This window comes from Euwallacea fornicatus, chromosome 5, assembly GCF_040115645.1.
Source record: "Euwallacea fornicatus isolate EFF26 chromosome 5, ASM4011564v1, whole genome shotgun sequence".
Lineage (NCBI taxonomy): Eukaryota > Metazoa > Arthropoda > Insecta > Coleoptera > Curculionidae > Euwallacea > Euwallacea fornicatus.
The window spans coordinates 3,347,136-3,365,427 of NC_089545.1; the positions used below are offsets into that span (position 1 = coordinate 3,347,136).

General features: G+C 33.5%; 1 protein-coding gene across 4 annotated transcripts; it reads left to right on the forward strand.

Moving 5' to 3' along the window:
* The first annotated feature begins 52 nt into the window (after nucleotides 1-52).
* Rok (Rho kinase) lies at nucleotides 53-18,122 on the forward strand. 4 transcript variants are annotated; one of them, XM_066282678.1, is made up of 16 exons: nucleotides 53-312; nucleotides 2,169-2,362; nucleotides 2,528-2,652; nucleotides 3,056-3,298; nucleotides 3,801-4,011; nucleotides 4,078-4,460; nucleotides 4,666-5,632; nucleotides 5,728-5,751; nucleotides 6,892-7,193; nucleotides 8,020-8,507; nucleotides 8,563-8,827; nucleotides 9,060-9,201; nucleotides 9,258-9,435; nucleotides 9,567-9,865; nucleotides 10,005-10,224; nucleotides 14,538-18,122. In XM_066282678.1, exons 2-16 carry the CDS (start codon nucleotides 2,182-2,184, stop codon nucleotides 14,626-14,628), a joined length of 4,119 nt encoding a protein of 1,372 aa, XP_066138775.1. In that variant the 5' UTR covers nucleotides 53-312; nucleotides 2,169-2,181; the 3' UTR covers nucleotides 14,629-18,122. The 4 variants fall into 4 exon arrangements, with proteins under 4 accessions (XP_066138775.1, XP_066138777.1, XP_066138778.1 ...); XM_066282680.1 differs by having other exon boundaries at nucleotides 53-307; XM_066282679.1 differs by lacking the exon at nucleotides 53-312 and adding an exon at nucleotides 319-1,322.
* Nucleotides 18,123-18,292: the final 170 nt, after the last annotated feature.

The following is an 18,292-nucleotide window of genomic DNA, read 5'->3' on the forward strand; positions in this document are numbered from 1 at the left end:
GTTAATATGTCAAACTTATGTCAGTTATGTCATTGTCGTTTGTGCAGTTTTCTTTCGGTTTTAGTTTTAATTTTGTTTGATTGACTTTTCATTAAAATGTCTCTGATAAAATGATTAATAAGTGAAAACTGAAAAATGGCTACACTTTGCTTTTGAATATAGGTTTTTTAAATAAATAATTATGTTTGCTAAGACACATCGGAAGGTATTCAATCATTGTAATAATTAAAGGTATATTTCGTTTTAACTTGGATATCCGACATACTTCGACTGATTGCCCTTTGGTTTGTTTGATTTGGATCGATTGGTAAGGTAAGATCAGAATAACAGAATAATTCTAATATTACCAACAAAGAGTTTCTGGTATTTAGGATCAGAGGTATTGCCTTGTTTGTAACTACTGCCTCTCACTTCCCTCTTTTGTAAATTATTTTCATAATACTTTAGAAATTGAATACTGAAATCTCAATACTCCCTCCCTAATTAATGTTAAGTAAATATGTTATTTTACAAAGATGTTCATCAATGCATCCAAAACGTATTGCAGAATATCTGTATGCAATGCGTTCTAGTGTTGCAAGATTGCTAAAAGATAAATATGCTCAGTTCTCATCCTTACCAATGAAATAATTATTGCACCAGGTTAACCTTCTCACAACCATGCCACAAGAGCTTGGGTTTCAGGGCCTTTGTGGTAAAGGTACTGCATCAAAATATTTCAGTAATTCTTAAAATTATTTTAATAAAATGAAACATTTTGCTTATTGCTTAATAAAAACCTGTTAAAAAAATTACTGTCACTTTCTTCTAGAAGTGTACTTACATTGTCAGTCTAATAATGGGGCAATACTTTCTAAGATGTAAATATATTTTCTTCACTCTCTGAACAGAAAAGAAACGTTAGCAATTAAAGAAGGGTATTTTTGATACATATTGCTTCATTTAAGGGTAACAGCAATACTATTCATATTATTATTAAAATTTTTAGGTAAACAAAGGAGTTACTTATTTATTTTTAGAAGAAAATAGTTTAAGAGTTCTAGATTTTAGGATTGCATTAAAGTCTCATACATCTTTAGCAATCCAACAAATATAGTGATATCAAAATTGTTTGTATGTATTTCTATAAAAAAATCTTCAATAAGCAGACACTCTCACAAATGTGAAGAGTATAATTTTCTCTTGAAAGTCCAAAACCCTGTGATGAGCAAGCACAATATTTGGAAAACAAGAAAACAACAATCATAATTACTGTCAAATTTTGTTGATATGCAACAAGTGATTTTATGTTGCATCACAGGATTCCACTACACATATATAAGGTATTTGCTCAATTTGTTCAGTATAATAGGATTTAACTTGAAAATTTGGTGTTAAATTTGACTTGAATTATTTTTGTACAATTCTCAACTTCCCACCATGTTCAGTACTAAAAGTAGCTGTCGACTTGCTTGAATTAAATAGAAGCCCTTGCATATTATTTTACTTTTAAATTCTGCATAGCATTCTTAAACACATTTTGTGTATAATGTCATATTGTTAGGCCTCAGCATTTTTCATGTATTTGACCTTCAATTAAAAATGTAGTTTCAGCATGAGAAGGTTTACACCTACATATCTTTATAGTCATTAAAGATATGATCTTCATGTTTTGTCGAATATCAATAAAGACTATATTGTTTAGTCTTGTATAGCATGTAGAAAAATTTGATCTATCCATTCATGTTTGTTTTTTATTTATTCATATCATTTTCTTTACTATAAAGAAACTCCTTTCATAAATGTACCAAAAATATTGGCGTCATTAATGTTTACTTATGAGGGCATTCACTATATATGGAAATATTTAAAAATTTGTAGTTTTAAACCTGCATCTGGGATACCTACCTAATAAAATCTGCACAACAATAATATTGTATTGCTCAACAAAATAATAATATTTTTAATGACCTACACTTTTTCCCCTACATATTGGTGCAGTTGTATTTAAAAAAAACATAACTTTTATTGAAAAGTTATTATTTATGATTGATTTTTAATAGGAAAGTAACATGATATATACTACATCTTAAATCTTTATGTAATGTGTAGGTGAAAAGTCTGGCAAATTCGCTAATAAATATGCTTTCTACATTTACCAACGTTATTTTACGTATTTACTTTTACAGATAATTTTTGAAAATGGATAAAATAACAGATGAAGATCGAAGGAGGAGGCTGCATTTACTTAGAAGCAAAATTCAAGATCCCCAAGGCAAAGGCAATATTGACTGTCTTTTAGATACAGTTCAAGCTCTTTACACAGACTGTGACCATCCTGCCATTAAAAAGTTAAAAAATGTAGAGATGTATCTAAATAGGTGTAAGTGTAACTATTTTGTCTAAGGACCAAAAGTGCTATAAGTCAATATTTGAAAATTTAAGTTTTGTGTTTTAAGTACTGCAAAATTATAAATTAGCTTTTATGTTCATAATTTTAACATGAATAATCCTGAAAAAAACATTCAAAGATTTTATTTAATTATAGATGATGTCTTTGCCAATGATATTATTAATCTAAGAATGAAAACTGATGACTTTGAGCATATTAAAGTTATTGGTCGAGGTGCATTTGGAAAAGTGCAGCTGGTACGACATAAGCACACAAGGAAGGTAAGTGATTACATATTTTATTGCTGTTTAATTACAGTGACCAACTGTTCCTTTACAGACTAGATAGATATTAAAACGGAAGTCACAATTAGCAAAACTTTATCGTTGTTTGTGTTTTTTTTGTAAGCCAATTGTGACGACTAATTGTGTTTTGTAAACATTCCGCTGCAAATTATTGATAACTTTATGTCGAAACGTAGTATTTTATGCCTTATAATATTTTCCTAATTTTTAATAATAATAATAATAATACGTATGTCAATTAATTTCAAAGTTAACCGACCGGTAGCGATCTTTACACGCACACTGTACAAGATCATATTTTGGTAAACTTGTAAAGTACCAATTTTACGTATTTGAGTATAATAGCAACTCCCGCTAAGATGTAATATTTTTATTTTAGGTCTTTGCAATGAAAAGGTTAAGCAAAGCAGATTTGATCAAAAGATCTGACTCCGCTTTTTTTTGGGAGGAACGTCACATAATGGCTCACGCGAAATCGGATTGGATAGTTCAACTGCATTATGCTTTTCAAGATACTAAGCATTTGTACATGGTTATGGATTATATGCCTGGAGGAGATATTGTTAATTTAATGTCGAATTATGAAATACCTGAAACATGGGCCAAGTTCTATACTATGGAGGTAAACCTTAATGTTTTATTTAATCTATTGTGTCGATAAATAATTTATTTTGATATGTGTTTTTGAATGTACACTAACGAATTTCACTCTAGAAATATTCCCTTAAAATAAGACTGTAACATCAATTGACATCTGTGAGTGCGAAAATGGATTGTAATAACTCTAGTACCGCTAGTGTTTTACATTATTCAAGGAACGATAGCGGGGTTTTACCGAAACGTCATGATACGTCAAAATCTTTTATCGATAAATCGGAATATATAACAATAACAATGAATGAGTCATGTTGGCGATATCTGTTAAGCAAACATTTTGTTAGTGTCAATATCTTTGTAGCGGTGGTACTTCACTTACATTCAATAAACAGAGATGAGAAAATATTATTTACACACTAAACTTGTAAATGGAATTGACCATGAATGCTTATACAAACCATCAATTGGCGACAAAATAAAAAGATTTCAAAAGTTATTTAGTTTAACTCAAGAAAGCATTCCTTTAGGTGGTGCTTGCACTAGATGTCATACATTCAATGGGATTCGTTCATCGAGACGTTAAACCTGACAACATGCTCTTAGATAAATATGGCCATTTGAAACTGGCAGATTTTGGTACTTGCATGAGGATGGATTCTGATGGATTAGTTCGGTCTAATAATGTTGTCGGAACTCCCGACTACATTTCTCCAGAAGTACTGCAAAGCCATGGGAAAGGTAAGTCATTTTTTTACAAAAAACTTCACGTTTGCAGCAACACTGATGAATTTTTTAACATTTTAGGAATATACGGAAGAGAATGTGACTGGTGGTCTGTCGGCATATTTGTCTACGAAATGCTAGTAGGCGAAACGCCTTTCTACGCTGACAGTCTCTTAGGCACATACAACAAAATCATGTATCACGAAAGTAACCTTATTTTCCCAGAAGAAGTGGAAATCTCAAAGGAGGCGAAATCTCTTATACAGGGTCTTTTGTGTGATAGAACGCGACGTCTAGGCAGAAATAGCGTAGGAGAGATAAAAAATCATCCATTTTTCATTAACACTGAAGGTTGGTCTTTCGATAATTTGAGGGATTCGGCACCTCCCGTTGTTCCCGAGTTAGTGAGTGATGACGATACCAGGAATTTCGACGACTATGAGAAGGACGAAACTCCCGAGGAGGTAAGCTGTACTTTGTATGTCCAAATTGGATGAAATCCGAAAAATAATGTCATAAAACCTTACGTTCCCCTACAATTGTAGGAGTTTCTATAGATTCAAAAGTTGTCACACTATCTATCTCAGGAAATTTTCGAGTTTATATTAAAAACAAGTTTAACCTAATTTCATGAATCCATAATACATATATTTGTAATTTATTTTTCAGGTGTTTGCGGTGCCAAATACCTTTGTTGGAAATCATCTCCCCTTCATAGGATTCACTTATAACTCAGATTCCAATCTTTTACCTGGAGACGTCGTAGATAGTAATAAAAGTAACCATGTATACACAGATAAAAATACTAATGCTCAAGTTAGTAAATTAGAGTCATTATTAGAACAAGAGAAAAATAATGTAGAAACTTTAGAAGCGAAACAACGAATATTAATAATCCAGTTGGATTCCTTGGCTCAACGTGAAGGCGATTTAAGGGATGAGATATCCAAATACGAAAAGGAATTGACGTTGCTTAAACATAGTTGTAAAGAGTTGCAAAGAAAAGCGGATACGGAAAGTGATTTGCGAAAAAATACCGAAAAAATGTTGTCAGATCTTCAGCACAAATTTGAGGAGGAGCAGAGTAGGAGAACCAAAGAGATGAACAACAATCAACAGCATAATGATAAAATTCATTTGCTTGAAAAACAAATAATCGATATGCAGGAAAAATTAAAAGTAGAGACGGAGAGTTGTCAAAGATTGCGTAAACAATCAACAGAACTAACTATGGCCAAAACAAACTCTGAAATGAAAATGGGCGAGTACCAAGCTTTGATGCAGTCGCTTCAAAATCAAAAGGACGCTTTGCAAAATGAAGTGGTTTTGTTGCAAGAACAACTGAATCAATCCAGAAATACTTTAGCTCAAGCCTCAGACAATCAACGATTATTAGAATCAAAATTAATATCAGTAAATCACGAACTGGAGAACATAAAAGAAAAAGAGTATAAAACAACAACTGATAATATTCAGCTTAGTGAGAGAGTATCTTATTTGGAAAAGGAAAATGCTGGATTAACTGCGGAATTAAATACTGCCCAAAAGAGATACCAGTTAGAGGTTAAGGCGCATGAGGAAACCGAGAAAAGTCGAATGATGAATAAGGAAGAGGCCAACATGGAGGTAGTAAAAGGTAAGTCGTTTCTGAAACAATGGTTTTAAGATTTATTATTGGTAAGATTGCCTGTCTAATAACATTTTTAAAGGTCTTATTATTATTTAATGCAGATCTTATGGGGAGAATAATATCTGGTAAATACATTTGCATAGGTAGTATTTTTGTTGTTTGCATGGTGTAAGTCCAGTGATTTTTCCACACCTGAAATACATATAGTTTTTGAGGAGAATCCAAATAATTACAGCTATACAAGGGGGTTGGTTATTTGAAGAGTTACGAAGTCAGTTGAATTATGACAAAATGTTAAATTAGGGTGATCCTAATTTTTCCTATCGACTTTACTGTACCGAGTAACACAAAAGATACATCACCATGTATATTTGTATGTTTTAGGATTCGATTCCAAATTTTAAGAAATTAAAGCGTAATATCACTGAGATTTATCTTTTAATGCTTTCACGAAAATTTCCATCAATAATAAATGTGTTTTTTTATTTTATTTATTTCATATGCCTTTTGCATTTTTTTCGAAAATATTACATATGTATGTCATGTGCAACTCCAATATTTTAAGTTTCTGTCCATTTAACGTGTATTTAATAGACAAAAAGTGCATGTCTAATATAAGTTCAACAAAACAACTACTGCGGGCGGTCACACAATTTTGTATTTCTTAAAAATTAATTTTCCGTAAAACAAACCGTGCAATGTTGTTGGTTATTTCATTGACGTTCAATATAATGTTGGTCCTTTAATTTTGATTAATTATCGTGATAATGGACTAATTTTGCCGCATCTTGTAATTTTCCTATTTGTTGTATGATTTCGGAGTTGTCCCTCTGAGTTTTCCTGTAGTTTTTCCCATTGTTTGAAACGAACTCTCCAACTCGGATATATTATTTATATCCTAGTATCTCTTCTGAACATGCATCGTTTCTTGTTATTTCACTTTTTAACAGAATGATGACTTTGCTGAGCTCTCTTTCGAAATAAATTTCATTTACTAAATAGCTATCCTTTTCGTTTTGCAACAATGTTATTTTTGCCTGCAGAAATACAATTTTTGATTTGAATTTTACCACTTGTTTTTCAGCATTTAGGTCTGAGGTGCATGATCTGTGCATAATTTCTTCCTTTTGTAGGTCATCGTATAGTTTGTCGATAGCTAGGCCACCCATTTTCTTATTTATGTTGTGAACTTGAAAATAAATCAGTAATTATTTGTTAATCAAATAAAGTATGTCGTGTGGTTCACTAGAAATGTTTAATTAAAGCACTTCAAACGAAACTCAACGAGGAGAAAAGTGCAAGGCAAAAGGCGGACCTGAATTTCCAGGAGAAGGAAAGGCAAATCTCGATGTTGTCGGTCGATTATCGTCAAATTCAACAGAGGTTGCAAAAATTGGAGGGCGAATATAGGCAGGAGATTGAAAAAGGACGAGCTTTACATTCACAGGTCGAACAAGAGCAGCAGAAGAAAACAATTTTACAATCGGAAATAACTCAACAAACTAACGAGCTCGCCAAATTGAAAACTAAGGAAGCCCAGTTAGCAGCCGATATTCAGCAATTACAGGTATGCTTGTAAGGATCATATTCAATTCTTTGAAAAGATGCAACTTTCGAGTATTAGTTACAATCCTACGTTTAGAAAACATTTTCTTGAAAAAACGCTTTTTTCCGCGAATCATTGATTTGGATGCCTAGCTTGTTCTCATACGAAATTTAATTGCTTTTTAACGTCTGTAAATTGTTATGTTGTTGCATATATTTATTGGCATGACGGTATTAATAAGGCTGTAGAAAAGTCTTCCTTCTACTAGATATTAACGAGCGGTCGCTAACAAGCATTACAGATTGTGCCAACTAAGCTACAAAAAGATAATTGTAAACTCGACTTACTGAAGGATCAATTTTCAATATCTAAGACATATAATGTATAGATCTTTTCTGGACTTACTGGTTTTAAAATTATTGTTTCCACCGCGCAAAACTAAGATGTAAACAAACAGTTTTACAGCCCGTATTGTATTAATAAAGGAATCCTCATAACATAAGTTACTATTAAAAGTATTATCAAGATTATTCATACTCAATTTGAGATTTTTTTGTGTGTTTCCAATAAAGTAGACCGTTTATGCAGTTTGCAAATAGTATACAAAGGTGCCATTTGCCAGAATTAGTCATAACCCCGTTTAAAAGATATAAGGTAGTGTTAAAGTATTGAACTTCCGGGAATCCTTATCTATTTTGTATGTTTATGTTCTACAGATGCATTAGTCGATTAGTGAAACAATAACTAATGCCAGCGTTTAGAATATTTTCCGACACCGCCCAATATTATCAACGTAGATAATGTGTTATATTTTAATTTATAAGTTCACGATTTTGTCTTTTGTTAGGGCTCTAGAAAACTTATAGAAGAGGAGTTAATGAGAGTAAAAAGAAATTGGCAAATGGATCAGTTGCAAATGAAAGAGCTCCAGGATTCTCTAGAGACTGAACAATATTTTGCCACCTTGTACAAGACGCAAGCCCAGGAATTCAAAGAAGAAGTCGATGAGAAGGTTCGTGTAAACAAAGAATTTGAAGAAGAACGTAGTTCGCTGAAGCATCAGTGTCAATTGGCTCTGGCTAGAGCAGATTCAGAGGCGCTAGCCAGGTCCATCGCGGAAGAAACAGTGGCCGATCTCGAAAAAGAGAAAACCATGAAGGAATTGGAGCTGAAAGACCTGTTGTCCAAACACAGAAATGATATTAACGCAAAAGAAGTTGCTTTAAATGCCGTGCGGGATCGGGAAATTGAAGTGAAAAGGCAAAACGACCAACTACAACGCGAAATGGACGATCTGTCACGGCTTTGTAAACAGTTGCAGGATGAACTCAAAAGGTTTCAGTTCATTGAAGAGTGTTGTTTTTAGATTATATAAATCTACGCATTTCAGGGTATCCGATAATAGCGATGAAATCGAGAAATTACGGGCTAAACTTAAGACTGAAAGTTTGCTGAAGCAAACAGCCATTAACAAGTTACATGAAATAATGAATAGGAAAGATCTCAAAGAGAAACCAGGGAAGGCAAAAGTATCAAGCATCGATTTAAGACGGAAAGAGAAGGATCTTAAAAAATTACAGCAGGAATTGAGCCAGGAGAAGGAAAAATATAATCAAGTAATTACCAGTTCCCAGAAGAATATTCAGGATTTATCGGTACGTATGGACGCAATAGTAGGTACTTTATAATAATTATTTTGGGTCTCAAATTTTGTCGTCGTGAGCTTTATGGATTTTTTGAGACAAACTTCCATAGGTAATTTCCTAATGTGTAAAATAGGATTTTCTAATAAGTTTCATGCACGACTTTTTCTAATTTTGCGGTGCAACGAAAGCATTAGAAAGTTAAACAACCTTGTTCATCGTTTCATTTTGCCATATTCTCTAGCTACAACTGAATGAAGAAATTGCTAACAAACATCGCCTTCAGATGGAACTGGATAGTAAAGATGCAGAAATTGAGCAGTTGCAATTGAAACTAGCGGCTTTAAATAGTGAGACGGCCTCCTTAAGTTCTGCCGATAATGAAGGTAAATTGCTTGCTTATAATACCTATTGCTAGTGGTGTATATGTTACTGCTTATAGGAGACGATGTGAACTCCGATTTTGTCTTCGAAGGCTGGTTATCAATCCCTTTAAAACAAAATATCAGGAGACATGGTTGGAAAAAGCAATACGTTGTAGTTTCTAGCAGAAAAATTATTTTTTATAATTCGGAGAGTGATAAACAGAATACTGATCCTGTGATCGTTCTTGATTTGTGGTAAGTAAATGTGCATTTTGTAGCTTTTTCAGTTCTTGTATTTTTGACATAAATTCTTCTGACAATATAGAAAAATCATTAATGTTTTTGGAGACTGCTTTCTCAGTCAAAGTTCATTAATTTTATTACAGCAAAGTATTTCACGTTCGTTCAGTCACCCAAGGAGACGTCATTAGAGCAGATTCCAAAGATATTCCCCGTATCTTTCAATTACTATACTTGGGCGAGGGTGAAGCACGAAAAACTTCGGAGGAGCCCAATAACATGCTCGACACATCATCGGTCCGAAGTTTTGAAGACAAACCTGGGTTCGTCTCCCATAAAGGCCACGAGTTCCTGAATATATCCTACCACATGCCGACAGCATGCGAGGTGTGCCCTAAGCAAATATGGCACATGTTCAGGCCACCACCTGCCCTGGAATGTCGAAGTAAGTATTTAAATGCAATCAGGAAATAATGAAAGGTTTAAACCATACCATTAGATAGCCGATTAAACTTTAGGCTGACAAAAAGTCGATAGTCTGGGTGAACCGTGAAAGCGTACTAAAGAAACAAACTTATTTGCAGGATGTAGGATAAAAATTCATAAAGACCACTTGGATAGGAAAGAAGATAACGTGCCGCCATGTAAACTGCATTATGATCCTTCGTACGCCAAAGAACTGTTACTTTTAGCATCTACGAATGAAGAACAGAGGCAATGGGTATCTAGATTAAGTAGGAAAATCCAAAAATGCGGCTTCAAGGCGAATAATTCAAACTCAGACAACTCGAAGATATCACCGAGGTGAGTGACTGGATTGTAGTTTGGGCTGGCTGGGAATTTGCCTATTAGATGCTTGAACTTAGTACGCCGCAGGTGCTTAAGAATTATTTGAGTAGTTTAGCGTGGTTATTTTTGATATTCAATTTTTTAGATATTTTTTGATATTATCAGGGTGTATAGTGCGACCTCAATCGGTTTAGAAGGCGTTTAGGAGATGTATTGGGTTAATATTATGTATGGTCCAATGTTTCTTAGGTGCCTTCTTTACTATGAAACTTACGATAGTCATCTAAATTTTTGGTACACTGAACAAAAAAGAAGGAAATAAAAAACGTTAAGTCCAAAAGTGCCAAGTGGTTTTTATTAGTTTTCGAGGTTTTAGAATTATTAATATTTTAAACTCAAACTTTTTAAGCAACATTTGTATACCTCCTAAAATGAAATTAAATCGATTTTACCATTTAGAACGACTAGGTCAATGCATTGACAACTTTACTTCAAAGGTAATTTCCGTGGAAGCTAGAAAACTGACCAATGCTCTAAATCAACAATTGAATGGATATTTTAATCTTCGTCAGGTTGTCAAAACTTTAGCCAATTGGCTTTCAAGGTATTATTTACTTGGTACATAATTTAATACGCCTTGCATTCTTTAATAATATCGTTGTTACTTAAATGAAGTAACATATATTTGGAGAGCTACTAAAAATATTTATTAGTTAGATATTTTTGAACAAGTACAGTCTGAGTATTGAAATTTCGAAATTGCATCATTCATCAGGAGCCCATTTGTAAATGGAAGCATGTTCTAGTTAAGATTTTCTTTTAATAACGAAGCTGTTTTGGATTGCGTTTCTGTTAAGGGTGAAACGTCAGCTGGCGCTATATCGTTTTTTTTTTGTTAAATACGGCTACGATTTGAAAAGTAAGTTTCTTCTTAAGAAAATCCGTTTTTTATTTCGTCTTGAACAAAATATTTTTGACGTTGTTAAGTTACAGGTATCTTCCACAAGGTCATTACTTAAACTTTACCAAAAATTTAGATGATCCTCAACGGTTAGATACCATTTTACGGCCATTTTTAAATATGCATTTTCTGTAGAGGTTTGTTAAGCTTTACGTTAAGTTTTAAAATTATTGGTAAAAGTACCCACTCGTAAAAGAATGTACTCAAAGATGGTCTTATTCCTATTTTTGTTTAAGTTGACAATTTACATAATATTCTTAACATGTCAGTACTTATACCAACAAAACGAGCTGTTTGGTAGATAGTTGTTAAAATTAGGTGCACCTTAGTTAGATTTACGTATAAATGGTGAAGTAGTACAAACTTTTATAAAGTCTAGGCAAATCCGAAAATTGTGACAAAATCATTTTCTTAATATACGGCAACACAATAATGTTAACCTAAAACTGTGATATTACAAGGCTCAATTAGAATTGCAAACGCTGCAAAACGAAGATTTTTTAAATGTTTTTCTTGGTCATATTCCTTAATACAAGTTCTACCATTTAGACTCTCTGAGACGTGAACGTTTGTTTCGTTTATTTATCCACCCCGTGCAATAACGCAAAACATCATTGCAAGTTAAGTGGAAAGTTTGCACTCCTTCATCAGCTGCAAGATTTACAGATTTTCAGTTGTATTTGTAGAGTAGAGTGGTATGTTATTTTTTGCCTGAAGCCTCTGTTAAAATAAGGACATTTGCACATATGTCACAAAGTCCATCGGGCAGCTGGCAGTCATGTACCCCCATACTTTCAAGCCAAGTTCGCGTGTAACCATGATTTAAATTAACAATTAACATAATTGTCGGTTTAAGTCACGCTTAAACACTAAGTGCAACTTGTGGACCTACAGGGAATATGGGGTGTTAATGATTCATCAGTGATGTTTTTGTATTTTAAAGAGGATATTTTATTTCAATTCCCGATACATTGTCACTAAACATTTTAGAGTTTTGATGATATTTTTGAGCCATGTAAGCATTCCAGTAAGTACGATTTTCGAAACTATTGACATTGAATACAGTTAGAGTACGGAAATTCTCCTCCTAATTATACAGATCCTAATTTTCACTAACACAATAGCGTTCTACTGTCTTATAAATTGCGACATATTCCCTGAAAAAGTTTTTTTGCATATAGACTGTGATTTAAATAATAGTGAGCTCGTTGTTTTTAAAAGTAGTGTGTAGAATAAAAGCAGTTTCGCATTTATTTTATTATATCCGAACTAATTTTATACATCTAAGAAAAGGGTCAAAGGCACGCGTTGTCATATTTTCCATAAGTGAATATACAGTCTCTTTCAAAAGTGCCGGATCGGCCAAATATCTCAAGAACAGCTTCAATAAAAACCACCATATTTTCTTCAGGGAGATTATTTGTAAAGCTTATTTCAAGTCAGGTGTTTTTCATGATTAACTTTAGTAATCTTGGAAGCATACCGTTATCGTCGTAGAATTATGCATCACAGATAACCTCGTTACAGAAAATTTTGTCATTATATTTAAGCCGTATTTAAAACATTTGACTACAACTTTTAACTAATAGTTGTGATTCTAAAACCAAACCCAGTTTAAGTAAAGTAGTTATGGGAGGTTGAATTGATTGTGTTGAAAATAAAGTTGTCGTTGCATTTAAAAAAATATAGTTAAGTAGTCAGAACATCTAAGCAGCTGTAAACCTTGTGACACTGCCGTTATCATCAATCATGTCCTTGTAGAAAATTTGTTAATTTTTACTGAAGCTGCCCCTGAAATATTTGAGTTTTCTGGGACTTTTGAAAGACATTGCTATATTAAAATAATGTATTTATTGTATTTATAAGTTTAATAAAGACTAGAATTGGTTGGACGTTTTTCAATATATGTTCAACATATTACATTAAACTATTAAATCCCTAAAAAAGTGTTTTGGTCAAATTTTCCTTACGTAATATCGGTTAGATCAGGAATTTGTGTTTCCTCAATTTTCCTTCGGCCTCGGGCCGTGAACTACGAAAGTGAAAGCTCTGTTGTGCAGACGTTTTAAATATATATATATTTTTTTCTTGAATCTTGAACACCCTGTATATCAATTTTTAAACATTAGCGACATCATGCTTAAAGGAAGAATAATCTTGATTTAATCTAAAGAATCGCCTTTCAAAATATCTGCGTGCAATTGTCCTGACCCTCTGTATAGAATCTACCTCCTACTTTTTCCATAGAAAGTTTCAGGTAAAGTAACGTATGCCTTGTTTTTTTATTATAAACATTATAATATAAGTAACGCAGAGTGAGTCAACAGTTACAGTAGAAATCGACTGATAGAAGCCTGGTAGAACTAGATCTGATTGGCGGATTATTAATGAGAAAATATATAAATTTGGTACGTCTCTAAGGGCTGGTTCTTCATTGTCCGGTTAGGGAGCGTCAGCTATCGGTTGAAGTGGTATTTCACACGCAATTTGTCACAACCTTGAAAAATTGGCACGCAAACTACTTCTAAAAATACACAATTTTGTTATTTGTAATATTAATTTTTTTCATATCTTGTGTCTAGAGCTGAAAATGCTACCGATTTCACACGCCACTTAATATCTTTTTTTGTGCAAAGCCTAGCCACGCTTAGAACAATTTTTAAAAACGGATTCATACAGAGTTCGGATCGAAACAAACGTGCAAGCATTAGGGTTTGGAAGGACGAAAAGTATCTTTTCAACGAGCTATTTTTCTTCAAAACAATGAGCGACTAGTATCATACATGCAGATTTCTTGGTAAATTTTCTATGAAAATCAACTACAGCCAAACGCCCTTTTACGTGGCGGGTTTTATGATAGTTCGAGAAAAAAACTTTCAACTTTTATTTTTGCGACGTAATTGACGGAAATTTCGGCGGCTGCTATCTGTTCAGCTTTACTTCATATCATAAGTGAACAGCCACTTAAGACATCTTAAGCCAGCAGGTCAACAAATTTTAGTAAATACCGATTTACCTATCCTAAAACGTCCTCTGTAGTACTGTTATTTCAAATTTGCTTAATGTCCCCACGTTGCATTTCGGAAAATTTCAATTCGTCAATTTTGAAGTTCAAACCTCCGTCTCGAGCATCCGCCATCAGACTTCTTTCATGTTCGATGTTTGATAACGATCGATTCATGAAAATCACTTGAATTCGGGCAATTTAAAGCTGTTTTGTCTAATTCGACCAGCAGGGACTCTCAAAACACACAGAAACCCTATTGTCTTTGTTGCGTGCGTTATGAATATGCCTGTAAAACTTAAATGTAAATATAGGTAATTACTTCTTGCAGTTATTTGCATATATTATTTCGTTTTTTCTCAGAGAATCTACAAGGTCCAGCTTGAAGCCATATATGAACTCCCAGCAGCGGTCAGCCACGTTGCCGGCCAATTCCTCGATGGGGGCCAAATGACACAAGAAGTTGAAACTTCGAGTTAAGCGATCCTACAACGTGGCTTCCTAGCCCGTTAGTGATAAATAACTTTTTAAGCATCTGCCTCAGCTGTTCAAGTTGCGATTGTGTTCGCTTGTAGTTTGATGACTTTACTAAGCCTTTGGTATGTGATATATGAATTGTTTTGCGCGATGTTGTGTTTCACAACTATTGTAATATTTAATTAGTTTTCCACCTAGGTGGGAACGAAAAGACTCAAAGAACCCGAAATTGGGAAATTGTTTGACGGGCAAAAACTGAGTTATTCGTGTCTGAATCGTTTGGGTTCGCAACGAAATAGTAATGATGTAAAATCTGGTCTTGTCTGGACTCGGGTAGATGAGCAAGTTTTCTCAAATCCGCGTTCATTAATTAGGTATGTCGCAATGTGTGCGTTGGCAGCGTCTCCATAATAATGCCAAACTGAGGAATTTCATGAGAGTGATTGTTAGGATTTCCCCTAATAATGGATCCTTTTTTCAGTTAATCGCTCCACATTATTAAAGTGGAGAGAGATCAAGTGTTCGTCGATTTCAACTGAATAAATAGGCAATCGAATTTCAAACGTATCGAAGAAGTTTGAAGCAATTAATTATGGAGGCCTCAAGATCAAAACGGATAAAGTTCTTGCTTGGGCAAAAAATACGTTAGTTAAATTTCATGTTCATAATAATTATTAATGTAAATAATGTGTGGATTACTAATCATTAATCTACTGTTTACAAACGAAAATCCTAACTTAAAAACAAGATCAATGTCAAGCCGAAACAGTTTTTTGCCATTCGCCAGCGATGTATAAATGAACTTTAGGCGTTTCTGCTTTCACCTTTCTTACGCATGAACTTCCAAAACTCATTAAGATCGTCTTGCATAACAATTTGTCTTGTTTATCGCACAGCGGAAATGAATTAAAATAAGTATTTAATTTAGACAAAAATTACCCTATAATTCTCTTAATTCGATCAGGCCAACTGCGCAAAGCTCTAAAAGTACGGTTACATGCCTGCGTAAAATGTGTAGTAATGCAAACTGAGATATTTGTAGGCTCATTTTGTAAGTTAACAATATCTGAGGACTGTTATCTTAAATGCTGCTGAAATTCGAGAGAAATTGTAACGCGCTGTGAGGCAGTTTGCTTTGCTTGTTTGATAACAGTGAAAATGCGTATTCTTGCTATATAGCTGAATAGGTAAAAACAACTGCCTGATTTATACTATTAATATATTGCAGTATACAAATTATAATCAAAATTATTTAGTAAGGCATTTTCAAACTCAATGTACCTCGAATGGAACATTATACACCAAGGTCGTGAATGATGTACGTTAAGATCCGAATGTCAAGTTGAAATCGCCTACGGCGTCTAGATATATAAGACGCAAGGGTCGTAATCACTTCTCAACCGCGATGTATATATAATTTTTTCCATGACTAGATTTAACTAAATTTTATATAAATACAGCAAAACGGTATAAATTAAGCATCTATTAATTCCAAAATACAAAGAGGCAATTCGTGTTGGATTGTAACGTCCACGGTGACGTTTCGTTTGATATTTATTTCCATGGCAACCATAAATAAAAGAGCAATAGAGATGATGACGTTGACCAATTAGTTCCCTAGGTAAATAATAACCCCTGTGCGCGTCATTATCAACCGGTTATTCAACTGTTTTCATAAATAAAAGCGAAAGAGCATTCTTTACTGCCATTCAAGGCATCCAATAATAGTGTGTTGTGAGCTGGCAATGGAAAAGGTTTTTATGCGTTCAGTTTTAACAGATTTTGTAAATTCTCTGGAAGAAGTTTGAAAACCTAAAAAAACCTAAAGTAGGTGTGAAAATATCAGAGGGTATTTGAATGCTATAACATGTCTTGAACCGTCAGATCTTTGATGGCAGATAGTAAATGGCTTAATTGCCGCGGTGTGTTTACAGTTCACTCACTACGAGACATTTCTTAGTGATCACTCGTTACCATCACTTTAACATTCTGGAAAAGTGTGGTGGCGTACCGTGTTTTCGTCAATATTTCTATTATACGTGTATATTGGCACCTCTCATCCATAGAATTTGTTAGTGATTGCGATTCGGGCACTCGAAAAATTTTCAGCTCACGTCTAGTTTACAAGGAAAAATCCACAGTAAACAAACTTTTCTTAGCAATTGACTAAGTCACCCAAGAATAAGAATTTCTTTTCTTATTTTTATTACCTAAATTATCAACAATCACACCCGATTTCAAAAATATTTGTCTGTTTTCCTGTAGAAAGATATTGTTTCAAGCGCTTGCAAATGCAGATCTGACAAACAAGAAACAGATATCGTATCCTGCTTACTTGAGTTCCATCGCATGTTGTCAGCTCTTCCTAAATTTACTCATTCTTCATGATTTCAAAGGTAGGAACAAAATTCTTTAACCTGTTACTCCGGGTTATTGGAACGGGACAAATTTTCGCGACTTTTGATGAATCGGGATCTGGGACTTAAGTACGGGGTTGCAAACGGTCATTGAGTTTCGGGAAGTGTCGCATTAATATTAATCCACATTCCTTTTATCGCTATCACAAAATCTTTATTAATTTGTTGAATATTTGTTAATTTTTTTATTGTACAAACTACCTAGTTAAAGTATTTAGATAAGCGCTGTAATAATTATCATCTAGGACATTATTTTTGCAACAATTTTATCTGATAATGTGCATTGTGCCTTATTTTTGTATCAATCTGCCAAGATTGAATTATTATATACATATATATGTATATAAGTGTAAATACAAGGTGTTCCTTAATGTCGCACTAATGTTTCAGGGCGTGCTTCCCGAAATCATTTTATGAATAAAAGTTCAAGGTGTATCATGAACAGTTCAAACATTCAGCTACAATGTTGAAATTTTTTTTTTTTTTAATTTTTTCTGAAATTCTCCAATGTACTTTAGTTATTATTTTAATTTCAGTATATGCTAATATGATATAAAGTTCCATATTTTAATTAGAAAGTTCTAGTGTATCGCTCCTCCAGTGGCATCCCCGTATAAGTCTTCTTCGATATTTTTTGTGATTAACTTTTTGAATTATACATAAAATGGTTCGACAGCATTCACGATTAACTTAATAACACTTAAATCTAGTTATGCCAAAATTAATTTTCAAAACCAGGCTGATAAAGTAGCTTGATAGTGTTCAAAACTTTGGAAGATATTAGAGACTGTTGATAGAAAATAAAATTCACTACGAAAAAAACACCTTATAGGGAAAAATTAAAAGCCGGTGCAGGACATGTTCATGTGAACTTCTCTTTATAAAATGTCCTGAGAAATCGCGCTTTGAAATATTAGCCCGACATTAACGAGCACCCTGTATAGCGACATCTTCGGCTACTTCATAGTTATGTATATACTCCGATCTACCTATTATGATATAAAAAATAAGCCAAAATGGGTAATTTTAAAAATAAATTGTTCTTATTTATTGATCTGGTTTTTTTTCTGAGCGTTTCCTGATTGATTGTGTGTAAAAATTCAGCTTATACCGAATGATAGATTCGAGATTTGGGCGATTTCTTGGCGGGTGGACTAAAATCATTCTAGATTAATAACTTTTCTCTGTTTGTCTGAATAAAGCTGATTTTTTTTTTGCATTATA

Coding starts and splice junctions, on each gene's coding strand:
- Rok (XM_066282678.1), top strand. CDS start 2,182: ATGGATAAAATAACAGATGAAGATCGAAGGAGGAGGCTGCATTTACTT. Junction 5,633..5,727: donor CAACATGGAGGTAGTAAAAG/GTAAGTCGTTTC, acceptor TATTTAATGCAG/ATCTTATGGGGAGAATAATA. Junction 9,202..9,257: donor AAGTTCTGCCGATAATGAAG/GTAAATTGCTTG, acceptor TACTGCTTATAG/GAGACGATGTGAACTCCGAT.